Below are 27,609 nucleotides of genomic sequence, written 5' to 3'. Positions count from 1 at the left end.
TGAACTTCTCTTCTGAGAGGGTGCTTCTCTGTAAATCATATATTTCTCTTCCTTTTAGTTTTTTCTTGTTCTTTTTTTTTTTCCCTTTTAAGTTGCACACAGGCTGAGCGAGAATTCGGTGCCCCAGTCCAGGTTACAGCTCATTAGGCACCTGTGAATCCTGCTAGTCCTTCCACATGGCACACATATCTCATCCTCTCCTGTGCGAGGCTCTGTACAAACACAGGCAAAGAGATAGTCTTTGTCCCAAAGATGTTGCAGTCTCAGAGTTTGACAGCTAAGACATGTCTATCCAGGAGAAAAGCAGTGCCTGTTCAGCTCTTTCTCCTTCAGGCTGTGGGGACTGTGACCGTTCTGAGCTTAAAAAGCTCCTCCTCTGCAGTAAAGCCTGTGTTTTCCAGTGCCTCACTAGGCTGAGCTAGCAGGCTATTCCACTCCTTTTTTTGACCATTTTGTTGGACTTAAAGGGAGGAGGTGTGATTCTCACACTGGTGCTGACGTGAGGCAGGAGAAAACATTGAGTTCAGGGGCATTAACTTGTTAATGCAGGAGAAGGCCAAAGCAAAACCCTTGCCTGAGGCTTCACTGTGTAGCTGAAAGTCCCGTTAGCGTCTCCCCAGCCTTGAGGGGTCCGTGCGCCAATGCCAGGCCCAAGGAGCACATGAACGAATGGGGTGGTGTGGTCTGGAGCTCTTCCCCTGGACAGGATGAGCCCAGACTGCTCTGCTGATTCGATGGAGATTGCACCCATGCCTTTTACCAGAGGCTGGATGAATGAATATAAGGAAGAACTACAAGGAATTAGCAAGCTAGAGAGGCAGGATCTGCTGCCTGGGAGCAAACAGTGCATGCATTCCCTTAGAGGAGGCGCTGGTACAAGGTCTTGCACCAGGCCCTTCCCACCACCGTGGCTGAACAACAACCTTTCCCAGCCAAGACCAAGTTGTCAAACTTGACAAACAGGCAGTTGCTTCCAGCCTTGTTCCTGCATCTGTCCCTGCTTCTATCCCCTCTCACTGTGGCCATCCTTTTACATCACGTAGAGGTGACCATTTGCATGTAATTAGCAAAGCAGTAAGACAACATTGATCAAAGCTATCCATGCTCAGATACTTGCTGACCCTGCCTATTCCTCATCAAATCTGCAAACAAGATACAAGCACCTGACTCTACAGCACTCTGCTGGTTAACAGCTACATCCATTAATTCCATTAAAAGTGTTAGTAGTTTGTCCTTCAAGAGAGGTTTGCTAGGAGAGATCACTGCTAGCTCTCCAAGCTCTCGAGGATGAGTAGTCAGGTTTTTGTGGTGTGTGCATGAGCTGGGTTTCCTCTGCTCACTTGCCTTGTTGGAATTCCATGACGACTTTGTGTTCGTGTTGACTGGCTTTGTCTTATCGTAATACCCAACCTGAACTGTGCAAGTTCCTTATATTTGGGGTGGAGGGGGTGCAGATGTTAACCACAAGTTGCTAGTGCTATATGTTGAAGAGCACGTACAGATTTTGACAATGAAAGTAGAAATGAAACTCACCACTCAGCCAAACATAGCAGTACGGCCAGTGAAAATGGGGACTCTGCGACTCCATGCATGGCTTGACCACCTGCAAAGAACAGGAAATGAGGGGGAAATCTGCATTAAAAGCCTGCTGGAAATCCTCTCTTTGGGAAATCCTTAGCTGTCATGTCATGTCACATTGTGTCCTATTTTCAGTTTGGAGAGAGTTGCAGCCTGTTGCCCAACTTCTCTTTCAACCCACCAGCGGTGCCTGCCACACCGCAAAGGCTCCCTGAATACCAAGACACACAGCATCACTGTGTCCGAGGTGACGGACAGGTCATTTCAGGTCATTAACTGAGCTCAGGTCACAGTCACTGATTCATAAAGCAAGCCTGGGGCTTCTTTCTGTTTGGAGCTGGTCTACAAGGTTCTCACAGGGAAGGGAGACGTGGCTATTGAAGAGGAACCTCTTCACTGTGCCTAAGAAACACTTGACCAAAACTCTAGGCCTGATTTTTAGTTGAACCAAAGCAGTTAGAACAGGCAAAATACTCCAAATCATCCTGATTCCCCCTGAATACCCTCCCCTTTGGTCTAGTTAATACTCTTTTCCAAACACGACTGAAATCTTCCCCAGTTTAAATCCTTTTAGTACAGTCTGGGGAAAGCAAGTAGACCTTACCAGCACCTTCTGGAGCTGTTCCAGGGTCATACTGCAGCGAACGTGCCCCTGGCTTATCTATCGACCTACTTGGGCCTCTCAAGGCTGATACAATACCCCGGGGAGCGGTAGAGGCTGGGCCCAACATGAGGGAGTATCCAAGGAGCATCCATGAGTGAATGCATGCTCTGAGTCACTGTACAGAGATTTTTGAAGGCCTGAAAGAGATGGTTTGCTTTCACAGGCAAATATCCCTAATGGCTCTGTGCAGGGTGGTAGGGATTGCCAGTAACACACAGAGGCTTGAGCAGGAGAAATTAAAAAATATGGCACCCGTATAATGCTTCCCTGCCTGTCTCAGTAAGGAGGAACACAGATTTCCTCGCCAGAAGCAGGTGACATCAGGGTCTGCTCCCTCCCTGCACTTTATCTCCCTCACTAGAGGTGTTGGGAGCAGGTTGACAGAATCTGGCCATTGCAAGCGGAGCAGCGGGGCCAAATCCAGGAGCCTCGCAGCCAAGGCCTCTCCTCTCCCCGCACCCTCCGGGGCCATTTGTTGGTGTGGGGCCATTTGCTGATCCTGCTCTCCCCTGCCCCTTTGTGGCCACCCCGGTCCCCCTCCACCCGCAGCTGCGAGCCCCCGCTCCTCCCCTCCACCCACCGGCTGCTGCGGGAGGTTCCCAGGGACACGGCCGGAGAGGAAAGGGGCTGTTATCCTTTCATTTCCTGAGCCCGCTCCGCTGTCGTTTTTCCAGGGAGCGGAGACGAGGAAGCGCTCGCCGACGCTCAGCAGCCAGTTCAAGCGGTCCCTGGAGCTGCTGATGAGGACTCTCAGCGTGTGCCAGCCCTTTTTCGTCCGCTGCATCAAGCCCAATGAGTACAAGAAGCCCATGGTAAGTCCTACTCTTCTTTCTCTCGCTGGTTCTTGTATGGGCTTGGCTACAGGGTCGCTCGGCCATTTCACATGTCCGGCATGTGCTGAAGCTAAAACTCTTTGAGATGTTGGTGGAGCTAGAATGGACCCTGGCTGCTTAGAAAACCAACCCATGGTCTTTCCTGCAAGCCACAGAGGCACCGAAGCTCACCAAAGAGGAGTTAGCAGAGCTGGGTGTTTTCTTTGCCACCCCACAGCGCCCCAGAATATTTTGCAGAGGGAGGTCCAGCCCCTTGACTTTCTTTCCAAGGTTGACCTTGAAGAATTCACTCTGCAGCCCTTTCTCGTATAGGAAACACCTCTGAATTTCTATAGAGGATAGGGGCCTCCCTCCTAGTGACTTAGATTGAGCTGTAGGGGCTCAGATGTGACTCTGTTTTCGGTCATGTTGCAGGGTTTAATGTTCTCTAGAAATAGTCCCCCTTTTTCACGTGTTTTCTACAAAATGCTCCATGGTTTCAGAGGATATCACTTGGTTTCACCCCTATTAGAGCCTTTCAGCTACTTTTTTTGCACAAATCGCAGAAGTACAGTTTTAAAAGCTGAGGGAAAAAAACAAGATTAAATAACACAGAGGAAAGGTAAGAGGAATTATTTGGCTGTGGTTCCCAGGGAGAGGGAAACTAAGCTGTGACAGAGAGGACCGTTACAACATTTATTATCTTAATTGAATGAAGAGCCAATAACCAATGCCTCCACATCCTTTAGAGTACTGGTAAACACACAGTTATGCTGAGCAGGATGTTCTAGCAGCCTTAAGAAAAAGAAAATACTCAGAAACTTAAAAATAATTGACAGTCAAGTAAAAGTGCCACTTTTATTGTGTTTGCTTCGAAAGCAATGAAAACTCTGGGGACAAACTTTAAAGAGCAAATGAAAGGAAAGGAGATGGTTGTAAATCTCCCTGACACATGGTGCTCATGGAGGTTACTCAAGAGTTTTTGCAATGAAAGCAGGATAATAAAATGGGTTTTAAACACCCTGATCCCACCGTCAGCAGCTTGCAGGACTGGACCCTGGTATCATTAGCAAACACTGTTAGCTGCTTACCACTGCTAATAATAATAATACTTTTAATGAGCAGTTTTACTGGATAAGAAGTTCAGCTACTTGTAGCTATGAATCACTTTGCCCACGATTGGTGCTTTTGTACCTCAGATTGGCGGTGAGTGATCTATCCATAGCTAGACCTGCATTTAAAGTTAGTGTCCATTAGCACAACTCAACTGAGTGTAAAAACTATAAAATACCAAATTTTAGAGCTTTAATGTACATGCACTGTTCGTTTGAAATTTATTTTTGCTGTTTAGGGAAAAAAATATAGGGAGGAGCAAAAAGTCTGGTGGCTCCCTCTGAGCTTTTATCCTGTTTGTGGTGAGGGCAAAAAAGGTACTTAATGGCAAGTTAATGGAATGCTTTGGGTTAATATGTAGCCATATGTTTGATCTGACATTATCAGGTTATCATCTGAACTGAATCCAAACCAAAGCCTCGTTTTAGAAATTGGGGATGTTGAGAAATAGATGTACATCTTGAACTAAGGTTAACAAATTATTCCCGATGCCCAGGCTTTAAGCGGCTTGTGTGCCTGGATGTCTGGGACCCAGTCAGGCAATTTGCATCCTATGTAACAAGGCTATATTTGACCAGCTCTTGCAAGCTCTAAGCCAGAAGTCTCTGCTCACCCTATTTGCCTACAAGACTTTCAGCGGGACATAAATGTAGCTAAATGCTTGAAAGAATCAGACAAAAAGAAATTAATCTCTGCATAAAATGCATGAGTGGATGAATTAACACTGAATCTGGGACTGTAGCGCTGTAAGATATGAAATGTGATTTCTTGCTAAAAAGGGAATGTTTATTTTTGGCCCTGGTTTGATAATACAAAGGAAAAAAAATCCCAGATAACAAGACATAGAGCTGCACTGGGGGATTGCAAAAGAGAACATTTTCTGGGAGTTCATTTTCTGTCCCAGGCTGTGAAGGAAAGTGTACCGATAGTGATAGGAAATGGGATAGTGGGAAGTGAAAGGTCAGTGGAAAGTCCCGGCTGCTCGTTGTTTTATGTTATTTGAAAACTTTTACTTCCTTCCAAAATGTGCTTTGGAGTAAAAAAAAAAATATATTGTTCACATTGGGATGCTGGCCTGAGGTCTCTGGGTCTGTACATCTTCCCACACTGTGTTTTCTGAGTATTGCTCTGTCGTTCTGGTTATCTGAAAGAAATGGATGGAGTTAATTAAGTAACAAACCATGCAGAGAAAGACAAGACTGTCAACATATACCAGCAGTCTGTGTAGCACAGGTAGCAAAGGTACACCTTTCTGCTTAATGTCCATTTAACTGAACTCTGCAAATTGCCGAGGCTTCAGTGCTCCACCAGATCCCTCTCTATATTGAGCAGAAATGCTACTAAGGGTGCTGTATTTGGTAACAAAAGCACTATACGCTCTGGGATATGGACTCTTGTAGAACAGATAATTCTTACTTTATTTAATCGGGAAATGTTTTGCTTCCTTTCAAGTATATCTCAATCTCCCCACACACCATGAATGAGAGAGCATGTCAAGTAATGCTAAAGCCACATCAGGCCTTTCAGTACACCTGCAGGTAGATTCAGCCCTTTTGCTTCACGGAAGAAGACAAAGGGCACCCAACACTCAGCCTCTGCACTTATCTTGCCCCCAGTCCCCAAAACTCACATTAGATAGGGACAAGTTGAGAACAAAACGGGATGATGTTACTTTCTGCCGCCTTCTCACTCATCCGTTCTGTCTTATCCTGGGAAAAGTATTTGTCTCACGTCACTCCAACCCTTTTAAAGTTAAGTAACTGCTACAAGCTAGTCAAAAAAGCTCCCTCCAGAGCAGGGGAGATGAGTGCATCCAGAGGGTAGATCCGCCTGTCCCAAGAGATGCCTCTGAGATGCAGGGGATAACGTACTCATCTCTCCCCTCTCACTTCAGAGGGTCCTAAATAATTAGCATGCAGATGCCATCTTTTAGACAGCTGAAAGGAGGGTAGATGAACACTACCCTATCAGTAACCCTTTGGCCTGGGCTGGGTTTACTGACCAGACTTTGTGAGCTGTGCCAGCACCACACCATGCCTGTTCCCAGCACAGCCGGGGCTTTTCTGAGCCCACAGACAGAGCAGAGCACAGGAACGTCCCACATCTCACCTGCCTCCTTCTTAACTGAACCGCACCCAAGGTCACTGCTCCCTCCTGGAAGTAGAGGAGACTACAGCTTTGACAAATCTTCTCTAAGATTACGGAAGAGAGCAGGGCATGTCTGCAATGCCAGCCTGCAATAGCCAGGGTAGCTGGAGCATGTCCCCATTTCTCTGTTAATTCGCACACGCACGCATTTATTTTACACTTGGGTCGAACATGTTGCTGATGCTCCCAGCAAATCAGGCTACACGAGGGTGCTCCTGGGGTCCTCTTCTAGGCACTGATGCACTGAGCTAACAGCAGGGATTTTCCTGAACCCCACTCTGCTTCAGCTCATCTGCACGTCTAACAGAAGTACTATTCATTACCCACCCTGGTGGGCCCGAAACAGAAGGATACAGGCCAGGTTTACTAGCGAAGGCTGCCATAAGGCCTTGAAAGCATCTACTGCTTGTCAGGAGCAGCCACAGACATTGGTCTGAGACTTGTACCTTCCCAAACCCCTTAGTTGGTCTCAGGTCTGACCTGTTCATTTTCAGTTCCTCAGAAGTCTTTCTGGGTAAAGGGTGGCCTAAAGATAACAGGCTTAGCCTGGGGCTTGGCATGTCCAAGACTGCACACTTCTGTGCACTTCTGCGTGGCACTTTGAGCTGTCACCTACCCTGAGATCAATGGATGTAGGCACCCTAAAAGTGCCTCTGAGTGTCTGAGCCTTCCCTGATCTGCTCCTCTGCTTTCTCTACCTGCAAAATGGTACTGCCCTGCCTGCACTGAGGTGCTGTGATCACGCTGGCAAAGCTCGGCGCTGCGCTGCAGTCAGAAGTTAATGAACGTGGGTGGTCATCACCAGAGTGAGTGTATGGTTTGATCCCCATGAATGAAGCATTACTGCCCGTTTTTCCAAGGTGGTGTTGTTCACTGTTGCATCTCTCGTTCTCCTCTCAGTCCTTTGTAGAAGTTGTAGGGCACATCCAACTTTGCAAGTGGGAATTAAAGAAAGAGAATGAGGCAAATGCACTCAGCAGTTCCTAGGATCAGGCCTGTGACAGCCAAGGCTCCTCTGGCCTTGGGGCCACCGAATGAAGGTTTTGGGTGAACGCCTGACTTCGTTCCCCTACACAGATTCAGACTCTGCACTTTCTTATGGCCAGTCCAGGCTGAGTGGTAGGGCCAGGAAGCAGTCAGCGAGATGTGTAATCAAACCACTGTGTCCTCTGCAACGTCTCCCTCCCCAGCTGTTTGACCGGGAGCTGTGTGTCCGTCAGCTGAGATACTCAGGGATGATGGAGACGATCCGGATCCGCCGGGCTGGCTATCCCATCCGCTACACTTTTGTGGAGTTTGTGGACAGGTACCGGGTGCTCATGCCCGGGGTGAAGCCAGCATACAAGCAGGTGAGTGTTTTCTTCCACGGAAAACTATTGCTCTTGACTGGCCTCTCCAGAGATTTCTACAGGGAGCGCGCTCTCTCCAGAAGCAATCATGCAATGCTTGATCTTCAGATGTTACAGAGGTGCTCTGAGGTTTTCACACAAAACAGGGGGAGGAGGGTTTCAGGGCTGGCAAGGACAAGGAGCAGAGCACCAAGGGATTGTGTTCAGCCTGTCCCTCTCACTCAACTTAAACTCAGTGAGAGTAAAGCTTGGGGAATCTCAATAGCCGGGGGTGAGACCAGAACGTGTCCCCCCTGGCAGGGGTGGGGAGTTATGGGTGAGGCCTGTACCTCCTGACTCTCATCCCCTTCCTGCCAGGGCGACCTGCGTGGGACATGCCAGCGCATTGCAGAAGCAGTGCTCGGGAAGGATGATGACTGGCAGATTGGCAAGACGAAGATATTCCTGAAGGTACAGGGCTCACCAGGTCCTGCCCGTAGTCTAGGACCCTTGTTGGAAAGAGGTCTCCTACAATCCCTTTTCCACCCTGCACGGTAACCCAGATAGGAGGAAATCCTGACACTCTGCCAGCATAGAGGCATGCACACACTCATAGGGACCCAGAAATAGTCACGTACGGCACACGGCCTTTTCCCTCCTGGGCAGTGCTGTGGCTGCTCATCTCCCTTCACCCAAAAGGCTTGGCCACAGGAGGGATGTCCTGCAAAAAGAGGGACTGAGATCACAGCATACTCACTTTTTACGTTCTGTATGTCCTTGCACAATTCAAGAGGCACCTACAGCTTCCCTCTTTGCTTCTGTTCAGCTAATACAGGGCAGCCCCACGTTGCAGAAGTCCCCTGCAGCTCCATGAAATGAGAACAGCTCTGTCCGTTTGCACTCATCTTTCCTTACATCCCTGCTCTTGTATTGCTTCTGGGTGACAAGGCTGAATTGGCTCGCAACTAGTGTAAAAGCAGAGGCTTCTCTCTAGCAAGTTCTCAGCTGTAAATCCTGACCATTTATTCAAAATATAATCCCTACCCCATCACCAGTGCAAACACCCCCATCTCTTTCCTAGAAGTTGTTCCCACTAGTCGCTCTTTCCAGAGCATGTTATCAAGATCTCGCAGCTGTCAGAGCAGGAAATGGAGAAACCAGGAGGCCCTGAAGGGCAACGTGAGGTCAAGCAAAGCAGGAAATGTGTGGAGTTGCCTCTGTTGAGTGGCAGGGCTCAGCACGCAGCAGTCAGGAAAGAAACTGGTGTTGCAAACTGCACGGAAGGAATCAAAAGAAAGTTTAGGCTGATGCATCTAAAAGCCACAGAGCAAGAAAATTCAGTGTAAGAGGGAGCCACTGTGTCCTTAGGGTACAGAGATGTTGTGGTCTTGGCTGGAGGGAGTGACAGCAGCCAAGCAGCCAGGAGTTTGTTCCCAAATCTCACCAGCGTTCCCTGGCGTTGCTCCTGTGGCTCACAGCACTAGCAGGGAGCTCTGCGTGGAAAGGCAATGTAATTTGTTTGCTTTCGGACTATGAAGTGCTGCACATGCAGCTTCTGGGCGTACTGATTTATTCAGGAATAGAAACAGTGGGATTTGTGTTAGTGTTCCCAGTGAGCAGGTGAGGTAGTGCCTGGGATGTAAAATGTCCCAAGAGGTTTGACTAGGAAGCTTCCCCGGAGAAGGGCCTCATACCACCCCTCCTGCCCCTTCGCTCATGGGCAGGGAGCTTCAAGCACAGGCGCTGTGTCGTTTCCTCCCTCAGGACCACCACGATATGCTGCTGGAGATTGAGAGGGACAAAGCCATCACGGACAAAGTCATCCTCATCCAGAAGGTGGTCCGTGGGTTTAAAGACAGGTTAGTGTCAGCTGGGGAGTGGGCCGTGGGGGTTGCTTCAGCCAGCAAGCAGCTTCTTGGGGATGCATCACTCCTTTGGTGCTTGGCTGACCCGCCATGCCTGCAGCTGGTTGTGGTAGCTGCTCATGCCTTTCTCTCGCTGGGGAGAGGGGAAGCCCTGGCCTGGTGGCACTCAGGTAAAGCAAGTATTGGAGATGCTGCAGTCCCAAAGGAAAATGGCATTATCTGTCCCAAAAATGCACAAAAACAGAAGAGCATCTTCTGTCCCCATTCAGCATTGCCTTCAAGAGAGCTGATTTTTGTTGTGCCAGTGTGGTAGTTGGGACTCAGGCCCTGCTGAAGACAATGCTAACCTTGCAGTCTGTGTGGATCCCTGCAAGACTCAAGAGGGCCAATGGGCCTCTCCTGGGACTAACAGCGTGCAGTAACTTTGCTCTCCCAAACCCCAGGACTGTTCCCTTTGTGAACCAGTCACTACAGCCTTGAGAGGAGGACAGGTAACCCATGGGAAGCTCTTGCCACAGTTGTGGAGGATGAGGAGAACTTTGCCTACAGAAGAGGGGCAGTCCTTGGGGTTTTCTGCTCTACGATTGCCTGTACCGTGGCTGTGATTCAGGTCAGGCCTTGGGCTTTGCGGGAAAGGCATACGCCAAATAACTCAGGTGCTGAGAAGCCTCCTTGCCTTCCCACAGAAACTCTGGAGAGACCTCCAAATCCTCCCAGTGCCTCTAAGGTGTCCAAGCACAGGCTCAGGCCAGGCCAAGGTGGGCAAGGGGGCAGACCAGGGTAGTGGGGTGGCGTTGCTGTGGCCTGCTCTTGAACTGGGCACCGCTTTGCTGCCAGCAAGTGAGTTGTTATCTCCTCTGGTCTTCACCACAGAGAGTGTCCTGCACTCAGCTCCCACCACCACTGGCAGTCTGTTCCCTCACCGTAGATTCGTTTGGATCAGATTGAATCTGTTTTCAGGCAACTGGGAATGAAAAAGGGAGAGCAGGCAGCCCAGGACATTTGAAATCAGAGAGGAGGCAGCAAAGGGAGGAAGGAGAGGACTGTTCCCAGCATCTCCTGCTGCCCTTTATTGGACTCTTTCGCCCATTCCCACAAGCTGACAGGATCAGCTGGTGGAGACCCCAGAGAAAGCCCCTACATACCTCCTTGTAAAGGCAAGGAGAGCTGGGGGAGGAGACACTATCAGGCAAAAGATGCAGTGTTTACTCCATCCAGTTGCTCAGTTTCAAATCTCTAAAGAATGAGGTCCAGGAGGTAATAACTCATGGCCAACTGCAGAGACAAGTGATTAAAATGCCTTTCTAGGTCCAATTTCCTGAAAGTGAGAAATTCAGTCCTGATGATTCAGAGATACTGGCGTGGACATAACTGCAGGAAGAACTACGGTGCTGTAAGTACTGGGGTGCTTCCTCACACTCTCTGCTTTCCTATGCCATTCAGATAGGTACCTAAATAAGGGTTTCCTGGCTCTTTCCAGTTCATTTTACCCCACTGTGTTGTGGAGGGATTAGGGTTGGCCTTCACCAGCTTACCAAGGAATGGTCACTTGGGATTTTAAAGGTCTTTCCCCAGTTCTGAGGGGACTGAAAACTCAGGAGCAACATTGGGCCTGGCTACAGAAAGGGTAGCTTCTTCTAGAAGCAGGCCCTATCCACCTGCAGGCCTGACCACATCCACAGTCATGGCTTTCTCTTGGCCTCAGCCCAATCCGTGGCCCTCTTCTCTCCCTGTGCTTGCTGGATCTGACTCAACAGCAGTCATCTGGTACAGGGAAGTATGCTGGTCACAGAAGCAACTGCAGCCCGAACAGTCCCAGTGTTGTCCCCTGAGCCTGCAACATGATGAGAATAGCCATTTCCAGGCTGGTCAGGATGCTACCTGCTTCCATGATACAGAGCCTCAGCAATGAGGCAGGAAATCTGCAGGAGCAGGGCTTAGCAGGGGAGCCCATGGGAGATGTTGGACCTCTATGGCCCTCAAGGCTTGTGGCTGTCCTGATGTGAGGAACTTGTCCTTTCGAAGCCTCTCAAGGGGAGAAATTCTAGGACTCGGTGGGAAAGAATCACCCTTTATCCTTCCTGGGCTTTTAATTAGTGCAACAGCCAGAGCCCTCCATTTCTCCACCCTCTTGGAGAACCTCCCTCCCAAAAGCTCGTCCTGGTGGCGGCTGATTTCAGCTGCTCTTATTACAGCCGTGCAAGCAGGAGATTAAGGAGGGAAATCTGCTTAGGGTGGGCGAGTCCCCAGGCAGCGAAGTGGTTTCATCCTGCTCCCTTTTGCAGATGCGGATCGGCTTCCTGAGACTGCAGGCCCTCTACCGATCCCGCAAACTCCACAAGCAGTACCACATGGCCCGCAGGCGGATCATCGAGTTTCAGGCCCGGTGCCGGGGCTACCTCGTCCGTAGGGCTTTCCGCCACCGCCTCTGGGCTGTCCTGACCATCCAGGCGTACGCCCGGGGCATGATTGCCCGAAGGCTGTACAAGCGCCTTCGGGGGGAAGTAAGTACCACGGAGGAGAGGTTGGTTGTGGGAAACGGAGGCAGGGAGAGGGGAAATAAACAACCCCATGTGTTTTGGTGTCATGTGATCATGAGATTGGTATTTAAGGAGCACAAAAGAATTACAAAAAGCAGTAGATGTCTTTTTTAGAAAAGCTCTTGCGTTTATTTCCCAGTATCATCGACGCCTGGAAGCAGAGAAACTTCGGCTGGCGGAAGAGGAACGACTCCGAAAAGAGATGAGTGCCAAGAAAGCCAAAGAGGAAGCAGAAAAGAAACATCAAGTATGCTGTGACTGCCTTATTTCTGGGTCTCTGTCTCTCTGTTTTTCAGGGCCTGATGCTACTCCTTTGAGGAGGAAATGCCGAAAATATCTAAGGGATTTCTGCCCTGCTTGAGCTATTTGTGTTTAATTCATTAAAGCCCTCTGTGCTCTAACTAGACTGAAGCTGCTCCAGAATTTCTGACCTGCTGCACAAGAATGCCAGAGATGATGTTTACTATTCATTTGCTTTTGCTACTGTATGAAGGCTGAAAGGGGAACTGGGACACTGTGTAGATGTGTGTATGTGTGTGTTTGTGTGTGTGCACGCGTGTGTGCGCACACATACATGCTTGTTATACAAAAAACAAAAAAAGGGTCAGAGATGGTCTCTGTGATTAGACCAGATACCTTAAACAGGCAATAAGGAGGGAGGGAATGCTGTTGCTCTGTCCTTCTGCGATTAGGAAACTGAGACATAGACATGTTACTGATTTGCTCCAAGTCATGCTGCTAGGATAATGCCCCAAGTACTGGCCAGTCTGCCTTTCTTAAGCCAGATCCTGCAGAATTTAGTGCCAGTTCTTTGGGAGTAGTTTAGTCATTGCAACTGTCCTCTTCTAGGTACGTCTGGCCCAGCTGGCCCGGGAAGATGCAGAGAGGGAAGTAAAGGAAAAGGAGGAAGCTCGTCGGAAGAAAGAGCTGTTAGAAAAAATGGAGAAAGCTCGCAACGAGCCCGTGAACGACTCGGATATGGTGGACAAAATGTTTGGATTCCTAGGGACAACCTCCTCTCTGCCTGGCCAGGAAGGACAGGCACCAAATGGCTTTGAGGTACCGGAGAAATACAGGGGCCTGGCAACCACATGAAAAGCATTAGCAACACATTGATGAATCAGGGCAGAGGGGCACAATCTGAAAAGGGGGCTCCGAAGGCTTTTTGCCAGCCCGGTCTCTTCCACACAGTCAAAAGGCCCTGGGCACTCTCAGAGGTTTGCCTTGCTGCAGACAGGGACAGACAGGCAGTCTGTCTTTGGGGCTGTCGTGCAGAGGGGAGCAGCATTACTGTATAAACACTGAGGCCCTGTAGTCTTTGAAACCTGTTCCCTAGTGGTTTATCGTGGTTCACAACATCTAGCCCAACTCCTGCTTCCCCTGTGCTGGGAGTGGGGCCATGCTCAAAGCATCCCCTTCTGCCCTGGGGACCTTTGCTGGGCACAGGCATGACCCTTGGGACTCCAGCCTTGCCACAGCTCCAGAATTGTCTTTCACAGCATTGCCTCCTTCAGGACTGAAATCAGGCAGGCGGAAAAGTCAGGCCCGAGGGGAGGGGGTAGTGCAGTATCCAAAGCCATGCAGCACATCTGATATTTCCTTCCCTGCCAGGATCTCGAGCGAGCCCAGAAGGAGCTGGAGGAAGAGGACCTTGATGCAGCATTGCCCCTCCCTGAGGAAGAGGAAGAAGATCTCTCAGAGTACAAATTTGCCAAGTTTGCCGCCACGTATTTCCAGGGCACAACGACACACACCTACATCCGCCGGCCTCTCAAGCAGCCTCTCCTGTACCATGAAGATGAAGGAGACCAGTTGGTAAGGCAGGGGATGACAGCCCCTGAGCAGGGTGGGGTGGGTTGGAGTGCATCTAGGGAGCCCTTCACCCAAAGGGCACGAATTTGCCTCTGGGTTATACTGGTGTTCTCAGAGCTCAATGGAGAGCGCAGCGGTGTCAGTAGACACTCTCCCACCAGCGTGTTTTCTGCACTGATAAAAAGACAACCATCATTAGAGGGACGTAGTGGTGAGTCCACCTCTGTACCCTGATATTTGTGTTAAGACGATTAATGAAGTGTTCTGGGGCTCAAGGAGTGGACAGAGCAGAGTTAACAGAGGAGGAACACTTGTCCTATAACTGGCACTTGAAGAGCAGAACTACATTGAACCTGCACAGCTGTAATGAACATCTGTCCATCATCTTGCCCTCACAGTGGTTCTCCTTTGCAGCTGGCTAGGAGCACACGTGCTGTCAGTCACGACCTCTCTATAAGAGTGTCATCTCCTAGCCAAGAAGCAAACCCCCCAAAGGTGGGGTGCACAAACACACTCATGACAGCGTGAACACAGAGCCTGATTCTGGTGGTCCCAGCCACCAGCCTACCTGGCTTCTGCTCACGCAGATGGGGTGTATGCCACAGGCAAAATGGCTGTCTGCGATGCAGGAAAGTGTTTTCTCTCCTGAAGATGTACAGGAAGACCACACTGGCAATCAAGGCATGCTGCTGAAGCGCAGCCACGTGGCCGGGGCAGGGTCACGGATGGTCGATGCTCTCGAGAATAGGCTCTGTGCAAGTGTCTCCTTGGCTTTGGAACGGGGTGGCAGAATTGTACCCATACTCTCCTAGGACCCTGCTGTTCCTCTTACCTGCTCTGTCGCTATCACACTGTTCATCTCTCCAGTCACATCCCTATTCAATGACTAGGCAATGACTATCACTTCTTTGTGATGCTCATTTCTACAAGGGGAAAAGGCAACTCTTGATATTCATTAACCATTTTTAAGGCTCTTCCTCTCTTAGCCTCATTTCTTGCTTTGCATCTGACTGTTGAGAAGTCCATTGTGTATTTTACACTGGTCCAGCTCACATAACTTTTCACTCATATCCAAGTGACAGGTTGTTTTACACTCTTTTAAAGACCCTGTTCCTGATGGATTCAGCATGGCTTCAGCATCCACTACCCTGCTGAGAGCTAATGAGATTAAACTTTCCTTTCAAATAGGCAGCACTCGCCGTATGGATCACTATCCTCCGTTTCATGGGAGACCTCCCTGAGCCTAAATATCATACAGCCATGAGTGATGGTGGCGAGAAAATACCAGTGATGACCAAGATCTATGAAACTCTTGGGAAAAAGACCTATAAAAAAGAACTGCAGGCTCTGCAGGGAGAAGGAGAGGTAATTGCTACCGTTGTGAAAGAGTCGATATTATTAGGTGGTGGATGTTGAAATGTGTCTGCAGAGAAACTACGTATGGGGTTTGCTATAGTTGATCAGCTTATCGATTGGATCTGTGTTTATGCTACGAGGGGAGAACTGCCTCCGCGTCAGGTATTGCTCCTGTCTCTTGTTCCTCACAGAGATAACCGAAGTAAGGGAAGTGCCCAGGCATCTGTCATGGGGCTCTGCTCTCTCTCCTCTCCATAGGGTAGAAACACATGGGGGGAGCGCAACGTCTTGTGTCGTCAGCCTCTCATTTGAGGATTTCGTTTCGATCTGCCATGGGTCAGAGGAGACAAAATTAAAAATGTGCCCTTAATCTTGGAGCAGGAAGTAAAGAGTTACTGGGGGATTAAGCTGTGGAAATCAGAAAAAAAAAAATCCCTATTACATCCTCAGTGCATTCTGGGATGTCATTGGAGGACTTCATCTTAGGACACCTCCCAGATAAGGCATTGCTCTAGATAAAACATTGTCTGCAGCGCTAATTGATACATTTTCATCTTTAATCTTTAATTTTAAGCCTTATACAACAGGGAAAGATATTGCCTGCTGTTGGGATTTTTCTATGCGGTGCTGCTGCATTTACAATAAGTTTTCCGTTGTATCATTTGGACAAGCCCCTGTGTCACTGGCAGATGTAAATTGACAAATGTCCTAGTTTTCTAGAGACAGTGACATCATTTAGTACTTTCATTTACTTGGGAAGGAAAGTAACCTCATCTGGATTCTCATTCTGTAAAAATATACACCAGGATTTAATTTCCTTTCTTTCTTCCTATCATTTCTTTTTGATTATAACTGAAAGGCATATTTTGTCCAGTTGAGGCAGTACAAAAGAGAAGGAAATTTCAGCAGTCGTTTGTGTCTGTGGTTGCATCTGCTCTGCAGAGTGCACAACATCATCAAGCTAGCTGAGGACCCTCAGTCTGATCGTATACAAATCCAGATTTATAGTACTGACTTGGATTTATACTGGCTATAAAACATCAGAGCTGCAGGACTGAGAGTGCTGATCTGCTCTGGTTGAAAAATCACAGTCATTTCAAAGCTGTTAAAATATTCAGAGGTTATCTGGGTTAAAAAGAGAAGTGATTAAGTGATTGTCCATGCCATCTAAATCCCACAGCGATCATAAAGTTGGTATGAAAGCAGAGAAGTCAACAGGAACTCCTTATTGCATCCTTTATGATATGTAATCAGTGCCTGGGTCTGTCCCACATCAGATGTATACTTCTGGGAGATGCGACAGAGCACAGAGCTGAGACTAATGATGATGAAACCCTAAAGGGGAACTATGCCCGCCCATGAATCCCTGGCTAGATGACTTCCAGCGCGCAAACCTGCTGTGCAAATGGCTCACCTCGGAGAGTGATCCTGCTCATTTATTTGCTGTATAGGGGTTACAGCAGAACAGGATGGACATAGTTTTGCTAGGATTCAGCCGCTTACTCAGCAAAACTTGGCCTTTTTTCAGACTTCCCCGATGTGTAGTTTTGATCTACGGGAGGCTTACTGAATAGTAGCCAGATGCAAAATGCAAGGCCAGACCTGGGTTATCACAGGGCACAGGAATGTGGGTCCAGCCTTTTTGTTCCCACCAATATCTCCTTCTGTGCCCAGGATCCACTGCCTTTTCCAGAAGCCTCAGTGAGGCAGGGAGACCAGCTACTGGGCAGGGCTCTGCGCTTCACTGCATTTCACTACACGCCTCTTGCTTTGCAGAGTACTCACATTGACGGGCACAAGAAGAATAGTGTGCGGCACAAACTGGTCTCCTTAACACTCAAGAAGAAATCCAAACTGACGGAGGAGGTGAGAGGAGACGCTTGGCCGCCTGGCAGCACAAGTGCCGTTGGATTGTCTGCAGCCCTCTCTGACTCTCTTCTGCTTTTCCCTAGACAACATAGAACCAGCCCTCCTCTGGGTTTGGCGCTACCTGTCTCTCTGCCTGAAAGATTTAAGGAGTGTTTAAGGGGAAAGGTTGGCTTCCCGTGTCTCCTTGAGTCATTCTGCACCTCGCGCTGGCCTCCTCTCGGCTCCTGTTCTCCATCCATCCAGCACCTTCCCGCCCCCCGCCTTTCACAGCCCCCCCATACAGCTGCCGATACCTCTCACCACTCTGTGATGGTCTGAATGTTACCCCCGCTTTTAGCTTCCTGTCCTCCTCTGTGGCATAGGTAGCAGAGGTGGGGTGTCCAAAAGCACTTGCCCAGGCTCTGCCTCTGCTCCCATCCAGTGCCACTGGCAAAATTCCTCATGGGATCCCTTAGCCCAAGGCTGAGAGCTTTTGAAAATCCCATCCTGAAAGAGTGAGGAGCAATTAGCCTTTTGGGAGGGAATAAGAGAAATGGAAAGACATGGATTCAGTCTTCTCTTACACACTGCCTTGTCCACTTCCAGAGCACACACCATCTCACCAGGCTATTGCTACTTAAGTGTGTAAAAATCTGAGATGGTCACCCTTATTCCCTCTAGAGTCAGTGGGGAGAAATAGGGTCCAAGTCATCTTATACTAGTGGGTCTAGACACACTCTAGAAATACCTCTCTCTCTCCAGTGGCTCTAAGGCCAATGTGACTAGCTGAGACAGAGAGCTGGTAGGTGGATGAATGCCATCCCTGTTGTCACAAACAGCACCATGCTTACGTGCTTTTCGCTGCATCACTAGCATGGGGAGGGGGTCTTTTTTGTTAGCATTTTAAAGATTTTTTAATATGACTGGGTTAAAGGGCCAAACCCTCCTTGGCAATAAGCCAGAGTTATTCCAATGATCCTTGGTGATCCTTTCCCAGCTGTAGGTCTTGCTCAGAGCTGCAATACAAGGGTGCTGTTGTAGAAAAGCTAAAAAGAGACCAGGCAGGTGAGAGTAAAAATAGGCAGAGCCATCTTCATCTTCACCTGTATGTGATTAAAGCCAAAAAGTAACACCTCCATCACTTGTAAAGTACTAGCTTGAAGTGCTAGAGTCCTTCCAAGACCTTTCCTGGCTGGCAGAGGAGTCTTCCTGGGGGAGCAGCACACATGTGGGATGGGGGTGGGGGAACACAGTAACTAGTTATACTGAAAGAGAGCATTGTTTCTGGTTGGCAGGTGACAAAGAGACTTCATGATGGTGAGTCCACGCTCCAGGGTAACAGCATGCTCGAAGACCGGCCCACCTCCAACCTGGAGAAGCTCCATTTCATTATTGGTAATGGCATCCTCAGACCAGCATTAAGGTTAGAAATCAGGACAAACGCATAAACATGCCATTCTTTTCATTCCTTGTTCATTAAACTATTGTCCAAATGATTTTGCTGGTGTGTGCAGCTGAAAAAAAGCTCGTGTTATGCCGTTCTTCTAGTTGTGTTGTCTGATATGGGTCAGGCTGCATCATATTCCTTAGTGTCCATTTCAGGTCTGGCTGAGAGCCCCTGGAGGGGGACTCAAAGGTTTCTGAAAGCGTTAGTGCTGAGCTGTTTTTTTAAAGTTTGCTTTTGCTGTTTGCTGCTTGTTGTTTTCCATTTAGCCATTTAGATCTCTTTTACTTGTGTAAATATTTTTAATGGATCACTAACGAGAAATTCAAGCTCGTTACAGTTGCTAAATCAATCAAGCATTCAAAAATTAGCAAGTACCAGATTCAGTCTGACTGCTCACCTTTGAGTTAGCACATTTATATGTGCGTGTTATAATATAGTCTTATTTATGTGATCTCACACTCTTTTTCATGCCTATCCGCGTGCAAAGAGAACAGGCATCCCCATCTGATGACAAGCTTCTCTGGTTTCTTCTTCGCAGTTCATCATGAAACCCTTAGCCTTACTTTTCTGCAGGGCACACAAAGTCTGCTGTGAGAATGGACCTGCTAGTGTCCTTGTGAGCTTTCACAGGGTCTTTGTCAATGTTAACAGGTTGGCTAACTAGTCTTTGCTGCCTCCCACGTAGATGAGGAGGTACTGTTGTCCTGAAGTTTGCATGGTAAAAGCTAGAAGTAGACATTAATTCCCAAACTGAGATACCTGTGAATATTACCTATCAATCAGAGTACTTGCTTGCTTATATGTAAGAGCTGGACAAGCTTTGACCTCCACTGGAGCTGCTAGTTCCCAACGCTTCTGCAAAACAAGTTCAGGGGCCCCAACAGGAACAGCTGGGAAATGAAGCTCTCCCAGATGGTGGCCCTCTGTAAAGGTTAGTTTAGCAGACTGGCTTGGTATCACAGGGAAGCCCTTGTAAGAAGCCAGCATAGACTCCGTCTTCCAGAGGTGACGTTCAGCAGCCCGCACTGCGAGACTGTCTTTTCTCTTCCTCTAAGCACTGTCGGTCAGCTATGTAAAATCCCAGCTGAAGCACAGAGAAAAGCATCACTCAGGCGAAGTGATAGGCTTGGTGATGGGTGGCATTTTTAGAAACAAAGTAATGACCAGAGTGATCATTGTTAGGGCAGTTACATTAATAACCTTGTTATTCCAAAACGGATTTTTAACTGTCTCATGCAGATGGGGCCTGGCGTTATGTTCATTCACTCTGAAGAGCAACACCCCACGAGCACTAAGTGTTTTCTGATTCCTGTTGCAGGGATGAAATCTATTGCCAAATCTGCAAGCAGCTGACTCAGAACCCTTCCAAAAGCAGCCACGCCAGGGGCTGGATCCTGATGTCCCTCTGCGTAGGATGTTTTGCTCCTTCTGAGAAGTTTGTGAAGGTAAGTTGCAGATGACATTCATCTCATGAGTTATCCACTGGTACATTTCCTTTTGCAAGCCTGGGACCAGCTTTTCTCGTGCGTTTCACAGTGGAAGGAATCCTGTTTTTTGCCTTTGTTAGGAATTACAGTAACATAAAGGCCCTAATTGGAAAGAGAAGTGCGAATGTAACACAAGTGCTGATTAGGACAATTAGACAACAAATTCAGATGAAGCCTCCTGTATTGTAGATTTATGAAGATGAACAAAGTGTGTTTAAGTGATTTCTGATAGCAAATGTGGTTGCAGGAAGCTACAAGTGGGTTATGCACATCCGGAATGGCCTCTATTTTTTCTCTCTTTCCCTGTCACTTGGAAGACTAGTTTCCACACAGATATAAAACTGTGCATTCGTTCAAGCACCTGCTGCATTTGCTCATATGATTTCAGGCATATATTCTACTAAATTTGGCAATTTGGCATGGAGCGGTACTACACAGCTAGTTATAAATCTAACTTAAGACATTGCACGTAGAAAAAGAGGGTTTCAATTACCTGGAAGTGTGCTTGTATAGTTGCTTTCCACAAAGCTTTTTTTTTTTTCCCTTGAGCAAAATCCATGGGTTTTTTTGCCTAGATTTGAACAGTCTGTCTTCCAAATGAGTTACACATCTAGAGTCTGGTTAATACCCACCTGACTACTCAAGTCAATCCCATTTTGCTGGCTCAGGGCAGCAGGCTCAATACTGTGTCTTTGCTTTGTCTTGACATGACAAGACTTCCTTTGTCCCTCTCAGATTTTTGTTAGACTGCTGCAGCTTGGACCTGCTCCCAAGCCACCTGGAGATCAAGGTCTTCTATTAATTTCCATAGATATCAGATCAGGTAGTTGGTTCTTAGTACTCAGAGAGCTGAAACCAAGAAGAGAAATTCTTCCTTCGTCCCCAGGCCCTGTCAGTAGGAAATATAGTAAGGCGGATAATCACTGGCAAAGTAGTGGAAAATTAAATTATCTTTGGAAATGAGATATGAGAAAGTATGTTACAGGAGAGAGTGTGGAGATGTCTTTAATAGTGGAGGCTTATTTTAGGAAAGTGTAACACTTCTCGGAAATAATTTATGAATAATCTGAAGATTTGAACATGTACCTCTGCCCTAAGTTCAGATCCATGCTGAAATATGTGACAATACTCCCAAAACTTTCTGTGGGGCGGTAGGTCCCCCCCCCCCCCCCCAATCTTGGGCAGTAGGTCAACCTTTAACACCTGAAGGCTGTAGGGAAAAGGAGGCATTCACACCACCTAATTTCAGATACCCATCTTCTCTTTATAGTACATGGAAAGAGATGGGCTCCTCCAGAGGGCAATTCTGAGACCATAAGCCAGAGTCCTCCCTGAATCTCCTTCCAAAGCAGTTTCTGTGTCCCCCACGGGCAACTCTGGTGACTGCCCTTGAGCAGAGGCTGCTTGGGTTTGAGTGCTGGCACCCCTTGCAGCAACCCACACTGCAGTTGCTCTCCAAAGAGCAGCATGTGGGCAGCGACTTGGGCGCTCTCAGAGCTCCTCCGAAGTCACTGTAGTTATCCATGGGGACGTCGTTGACACCTGCCAGCTTACGATGTCAGTCAGGGTGTTTTGAGATTCTCCCAGTGAAACATTGATCCTGCCTCCATCCGCTACATTCAAATACAGTTTAACTTTTTTGTTTTGTGAAATGCAGAGGACTAGTCAGAGTTTGCTGGACTTCAACGAACACTTCTGTTTTGAAGCTACATTAATCCAGGCCACCTATTCCAGCCTGTTCTGGGCTGAGACACAAAACTCCATGTCAGTGCTAGACCTCACTCCCCTATTCTTAACCTATTAATGCCATGTTTTCAGATGTTCACAATCAGCCAACATCTGATTTACCATGGGTTTACAGACTTTTACTTTAACCATGCTGTATCTACAGTTGAATGAAAGATAGCCCCATGTTGATTATTAGCCAGTTAGCCAGCAAACGTTATGGTAATCTCCCGTCTTTTCCAACTGATGCCCTGACTGCTCATTTAGCAATGACTATCCGCCACCACTTTAACAGACAGAAAAACACATAAGAAAATCAAAGGGTAAATATTTCTTAGCATTTCTGTCCTGTGCTCTTCCCCATGGTGAAAGTGGACAGTGAGCGTTGTATCAGATGTCTGATTACTTTCTGCATGAAGCCTCTATCAGGATCTAACTTTCGTAGCAGAAATGTTCCTGAGAAAGAGACTAGGAATTTCAAGAAACTGTTGTGCCTGGAGGAAGTCGTTCCACAACCGTGGAAAAAGTCAGTTAGACAGAAATGAACCTTTCAAGAAGGGTTTAGCTGATAGTGAGGCAGTCTTGCATATGTTTTCCATATGGCTGCTTCCCAATATGAAGGACACACCTTGGCTCCTGTGTAAGCTAGAAAGCTTTAGTAAATCATATGCTAAGCAGGGGTCAAGGCACATTAGCGCTCCCATTCTTTGTACCTTCCTTTTATATAACAATGGACCTTGCTGGGAAGATTCAGTCACAAAGGCAACCTAACGGGAGAAACATGAACAATATGTAACTATGTAAGTCATTATTAGCAGGTTAATTAAAGCTACACTTTTACACAGTGTTAATTGTTTGCAGTCACTGGCGTTGGCTGCCTTCCACATAAGCTGCCTGTAGCACCTTGTTCTTTAAGAGTAGCTCTACAAGTTATGATTGACGGAGAAATTGGTCTATCTACCCGTGTTACTTGTGGAGTATCAATGTTACAGAGCAAGGCGACCGTTATTGGTAGAACAGCTATATGTTATCATTCAGAGAGCTGTCTGTCCATCTCTGGCACTTCTCTGGAAGATGTATGTTATAGACCTAGTAGTCTTAGCTACATTTTAGAGATGTTTGGCCAAGATATTTCCGAAATATTTTTCAGTGTATCCGTCATGTTGGAGAAGTTACTGAATTTTGTTTTCTTTGCAATAACGTGCTTGTATTTTTAGCAATATGATGAAGTGCTTCAAATTCTGGTTTAGGATCTTTTAAAATGCACTTTAAAATCTAAGGAAAGAAACATCTATTTAATGTAGTTTTAAAATACCTTTTATATTGGTAGCTAAATATTCTGCGAGTGGTATTTGCTTACAGTTCCCCCTGATCATTACTTGTAGGTCTTTTTCATTTGCACCCGTCTTTTTGGCTTACGCTCAGTAAAATTTTATATGGCTTGTCTTTAAAATGCAAACACTGAAATTAATGGCAGCGGTAACAGAAACATAAAGGCAGTTGCACTGGCTTCAACCAGTCTAGCTGATATCTTATCTCCACCGAGGCCATTAACGTACAGTATAAAAACAAGGCAAGTGTACAGTCTATCGTCATCTCTGCCAGCTTCCCCAATGTGGTTTAAAAACATCCGGAGTCTTGAGTAGTATCACTGCCTTTAACTATCCCAGCAAGGCTTTTCTCCAATAAATCATTGCTTTTTGTTTTTTTTTGAACCCTTGAAAATGTTTGGCCTCTACAGCTGATGGTCTAACCAATGCATTCCCTACTGCAAACAGTATTTAAGGAACTTTATCAACGGAGGACCTCCTGGTTATGCTCCCTATTGCGAAGAGAGGCTGCGGAGGACGTTTGCCAACGGGACGAGGACACAGCCACCCAGCTGGCTGGAACTGCAGGTATGAGCCCCTCCGTCCCCACTCCCAGCTGGATGGGGTGCAGGGTTTGTGCCTTTTACTATGATAGGAACCCCACCTCTGTCAGAACGGAAAGTTGCATGACAAAATGCCTATTTCTCTCAAAAGTTTTCAGGTATTTCTAAAACATTGCATTCCTCACGCATCCAGGCCTTGCTCCAGAGCGTGCTGAAGGTCATCCCCTTTGGCTACATCAGTGCTTGTAAATTAAATGTGCTTGAGGATGCTCTTGGGCATCGAGGCCAGCTGGCACAGAGCAGCTCGTATGTATGCTAAGAAGCTGTTTTCCACGCAGAGGTAGCTGCAGGCAAGCCACCTGCTGGGAATGGTCCCTGGGGCATCACAGCTGCCCAGGACTTGTTCAGAGACAGTGGTAGTGGAACAGGCCCAGTTTATGCCAAATTTAATAGTTTGTTATGCTAGTTTACTAGCACAGGGAGTTGTGTTTCAGTGTCCAGGAGCATTCCCAGGCATGCTTGGATTCACTAGGCTAGACATTCTGATAACTGTATCCATTAAATAAAAAACCTGGGACTTCCAAGTGCTTCCATTGGCCGACTATGCATTATCTTGTTGAGGAGTATGTTACAGCAGTATTGAAATGTAGCTAGTCAGTGAGATCAGGAGTTAGAAAAGTGTTTACCACTGTTGGGGGTGGGAAGAGTAGATATATTTAGATAGGGTTTAAATTTATAGGAACTTTATAAAGTTTGACTTTCATCCATTAGGCAACCAAGTCCAAGAAACCCATCATGCTGCCCGTCACATTTATGGACGGGACAACAAAAACTCTCTTGACGGATTCTGCAACAACTGCTAAAGAGCTCTGTAATTCTCTGGCTGACAAAATCAGCCTGAAGGACCGATTTGGGTTTTCACTTTACATCGCACTGTTTGACAAGGTATGTCTTGAATTACACTCCTGACTATCCCTATAAAAGAGGGAGGAAATTCTCCTTGCTGCTACATATTTTCCAGAGGGCAGAACGACCCTGCGCTCTGAGCAACAGCAGCCTCAAGGTCAGGAAGAAACATTTCTACAGCGTAGATGCTGCTGAGATTTTCACAATGAGGGTCGCTGAACACTGGAATAGGGACCCAGAGAGACTGTGAAATCTCCATCCTTGGAGATATTCAGGACTTAACAAGACAAGGCACTGAACAACCTGATCTAAGATGGACCTGCTCTGAGCAGGGGATTATACCAGAATCCTCCATAGGTCCCTTCAAACCTACTTTATTCTCTAATTCTATGATCCTAACCTTAGGCAAATTAATTTGAGTTGATTTCCAAATGAAGTTCACTCAGAGAAGGAATAACTCTTATGCGCCTTGTGCCAGACCACAGGAAAAAGATAGAGGTGGTAACTCAGGGCAGGCGGTTCTGGGTTTGTTTGATGCTTAGCGTGGTTGGATCCAAGTCTGTGACTTTGGAACAGGGTGTTTCAAAGCACTATATGAATAAACAATAATTTATAACTGGATCTTTGGTTTTGATAATTCACATTAATCTTCTCCTTTCACTCTGGCCTGGGAAACTGGGGCTCAAAATGGAATGGCTCTAGGAGCTCTGGAGTGGCATTTCTCTTACCCAACTGTGCTGGCTAGTCAGTGTAAATAGACACTTTGATTTGTTTTGGTTATAAGAGAAGCCTAGACGAGTGGCTCAGATGTAGATAGCTCTATCTAGAGATATCAAGATTAAGTCAGATGAATCCCCATTTTACCATCTGCCCTGACTAGGTCTCTTCACTGGGGAGTGGCAATGACCATGTGATGGATGCTGTGTCTCAATGTGAGCAGTACGCCAAAGAACAGGGAGCACAGGAGCGCAACGCACCTTGGCGGCTCTTCTTCAGGAAGGAGATCTTCACTCCTTGGCACAACCCGAGTGAGGACAATGTGGCCACGAATCTCATTTACCAACAGATCGTCCGAGGTGTGAAGTTTGGAGAGTATCGATGTGACAAGGTAGGTGTCCGCAACAGCTACCTTTCCTACAGCCCTTTCCTGGGCAGCACTGAAGTGCTGCAGTGGGAATGTGCCGTTCTCCTCGCTGAGATAGGCCTCACAACAAATGATGTTCTTGCCTCATTAAGAGCCAAAGCTCAACCTGTAAGAAATTTGCAGTTGCCTCCCACTGAAGATGAGTGAGCCAACATTTCCTCACTACCAGCTAAACGCCCTGCTGGTCTGGTCCAATGTATATCATCTCCTGCATAGTGAAGTAGGTTTCTTCAAAGGGGATAAGAAAGCTTCCTCACCGAACACCTACTAGCTTGAAGATTATGTTATTCACCTGGGAACTGGGAACTACGGGGTCAGATCCTCTCACCTGGGGAGAGATCAGAGACTCCCATGTGCTGTGTGAGCACTCTCCCCTGTTGGCTTTCGGGTGGGAGAGTGAATGGTCACGTCATCTATCAGCATCAATTTGGGGTCTACAGGCATGCAGTAATAAGCTCACAAGATGAGGAGTGCACAAGATCCTGTTTTGTGAATCCTGCTAGGGTTTAGACATGAGCGATGCTTTCTCAGTAATACAGACACATGATGAGGGGACATTAGCAGTAGAAATTTAAGCCCCTAGAGTCTTTAAGAGCTAGCAGAATTATGCCAGTGTCACTGAAATGAGCATCTCAAAAGACATGCAAATCGCTGTCAGTGTCCACCACATTTTGTCTTGCCTGTCTTCAAAATCATCCGGGAGTTGAATCCAAGATATCCCTTTTCCCCAACACTTAGTTGTTCTCCTGTGATCCAGTAGAGATCAAGTACCGTGAGAACTAAAGCATCTTTTTTTATCTCTATTGCATTAGCTTCAGCTCTTGTATCCTATCTGAAGTTCTGCCTCCTCTTATTTTCCCCTTCTTTTGCTCCTGGTCTCCCTACACTGTTGTCATCTCAGTAGCTCTATTATTTCACCTCAAAGTGCTTGGAACATTGATGGACCAAAGGACATTTTACAAAGTGAAGTTCTGCAGTATGCAGAGGTGCTTCAATCGCTGAGCTTCTCAAGTATCAGAAATGCCCAGGGTCTGCTACCGCTAAGCTCTGTTTACCATAGCAAAATTACGCATTGCTGACTGCAGGCATGAGAAGCAGACTGAATTTCAAGGAAAGACCAGGATAGACATGTTCACACACTATACAGGCTGACATGGTGCTAGATTATGGCTTAGTCTTAGCTTACAGTGTTCATCTATAAACACTACTGCCAACAAATGACAGCAACAGATTGTTCTACTAACGTGGACAAAGATGTGGTGTCATGGCCCAGATAAGGTGTTACCTGCATTGAGGATATGCTGTTGTTTAACTGTGTTAGTCTAAAGGGTGTAAGAGCCCAGGGGAATTATTAAGTCCTTTCAGTGAATGTCTGCAGCAGAGAAAGAGTTTATAATCTCTCCTACTAGCCACTGAAGAACTGTTCATAGCAACTATCACTTTGGACAGCACAGGATTAATCTTCTGAGCTTTAGAATTGCCTAAAACACCAGTGAAGTTCTACTGAAAGGAAGAGTCCCCACCCCAATGTGAAGCAGCAATATATCCTGCCTTCACAAAATGCAACCTGAGCTATGGGGCATGGAGGTTGGAGTTGAGTGGTTTCGTGACTGCATTAAGTTGGTTTGTTTGACTCCTACAGGAAGAAGATCTGGCAGAACTGGCTTCCCAGCAGTACTACGTGGACTACGGGTCAGAGATGGTGCTGGAAAGGCTGCTAAATCTAATTCCATCCTACGTTCCGGATAGGGAGATCACAGCTTCAAAAACAGTGGAGAAATGGGCTCAGCTCATTATAGCTGCACATAAAAAGGTGGGGATCATCTGGAAAGGGCCAAGGGATGCTTCAGTAGCTTCATGTGCCTTTTAAACATATGCCAGCAACCAAAGCTCAGCTCTTGGCCTTGCCCGAAGCTAAAAAAAGGGAAAGGGCAGATTCTGTACTAGCCATGTTCAGCATTAC

At 47.2% G+C, this 27,609-nt stretch overlaps 1 protein-coding gene across 8 annotated transcripts in view; it reads left to right on the top strand.

Annotated features, from left to right (window-relative positions):
• Positions 1–27,609, top strand: part of MYO7A (myosin VIIA) — a 109,433-nt gene that overhangs the window by 65,572 nt on the left and 16,252 nt on the right. For 4 of the 8 annotated variants that reach the window (XM_068930697.1, XM_068930694.1, XM_068930695.1 and 1 more), the window contains 17 exons: positions 2,917–3,054; positions 7,506–7,664; positions 8,022–8,114; positions 9,408–9,502; positions 10,817–10,901; positions 11,794–12,012; positions 12,188–12,295; positions 12,898–13,107; positions 13,660–13,863; positions 15,049–15,225; positions 16,993–17,082; positions 18,360–18,487; positions 19,830–19,956; positions 23,502–23,621; positions 24,368–24,541; positions 25,383–25,610; positions 27,289–27,459. In XM_068930697.1, the coding sequence (XP_068786798.1) occupies positions 2,917–3,054; positions 7,506–7,664; positions 8,022–8,114; positions 9,408–9,502; positions 10,817–10,901; positions 11,794–12,012; positions 12,188–12,295; positions 12,898–13,107; positions 13,660–13,863; positions 15,049–15,225; positions 16,993–17,082; positions 18,360–18,487; positions 19,830–19,956; positions 23,502–23,621; positions 24,368–24,541; positions 25,383–25,610; positions 27,289–27,459 (2,526 nt within the window). Of the gene's footprint in view, positions 1–2,916; positions 3,055–7,505; positions 7,665–8,021; positions 8,115–9,407; positions 9,503–10,816; positions 10,902–11,793; positions 12,013–12,187; positions 12,296–12,897; positions 13,108–13,659; positions 13,864–15,048; positions 15,226–16,992; positions 17,251–18,359; positions 18,488–19,829; positions 19,957–23,501; positions 23,622–24,367; positions 24,542–25,382; positions 25,611–27,288; positions 27,460–27,609 lie in introns of all 8 variants that reach the window. The other 4 variants (XM_068930692.1, XM_068930690.1, XM_068930691.1 and 1 more) reach the window with 1 other exon arrangement.

Source organism: Struthio camelus, chromosome 1, assembly GCF_040807025.1.
Source record: "Struthio camelus isolate bStrCam1 chromosome 1, bStrCam1.hap1, whole genome shotgun sequence".
NCBI classification, from domain to species: domain Eukaryota; kingdom Metazoa; phylum Chordata; class Aves; order Struthioniformes; family Struthionidae; genus Struthio; species Struthio camelus.
Note: the sequence above shows the minus strand (reverse complement) of the source record. Positions and strands in the feature narration are given on the sequence as shown.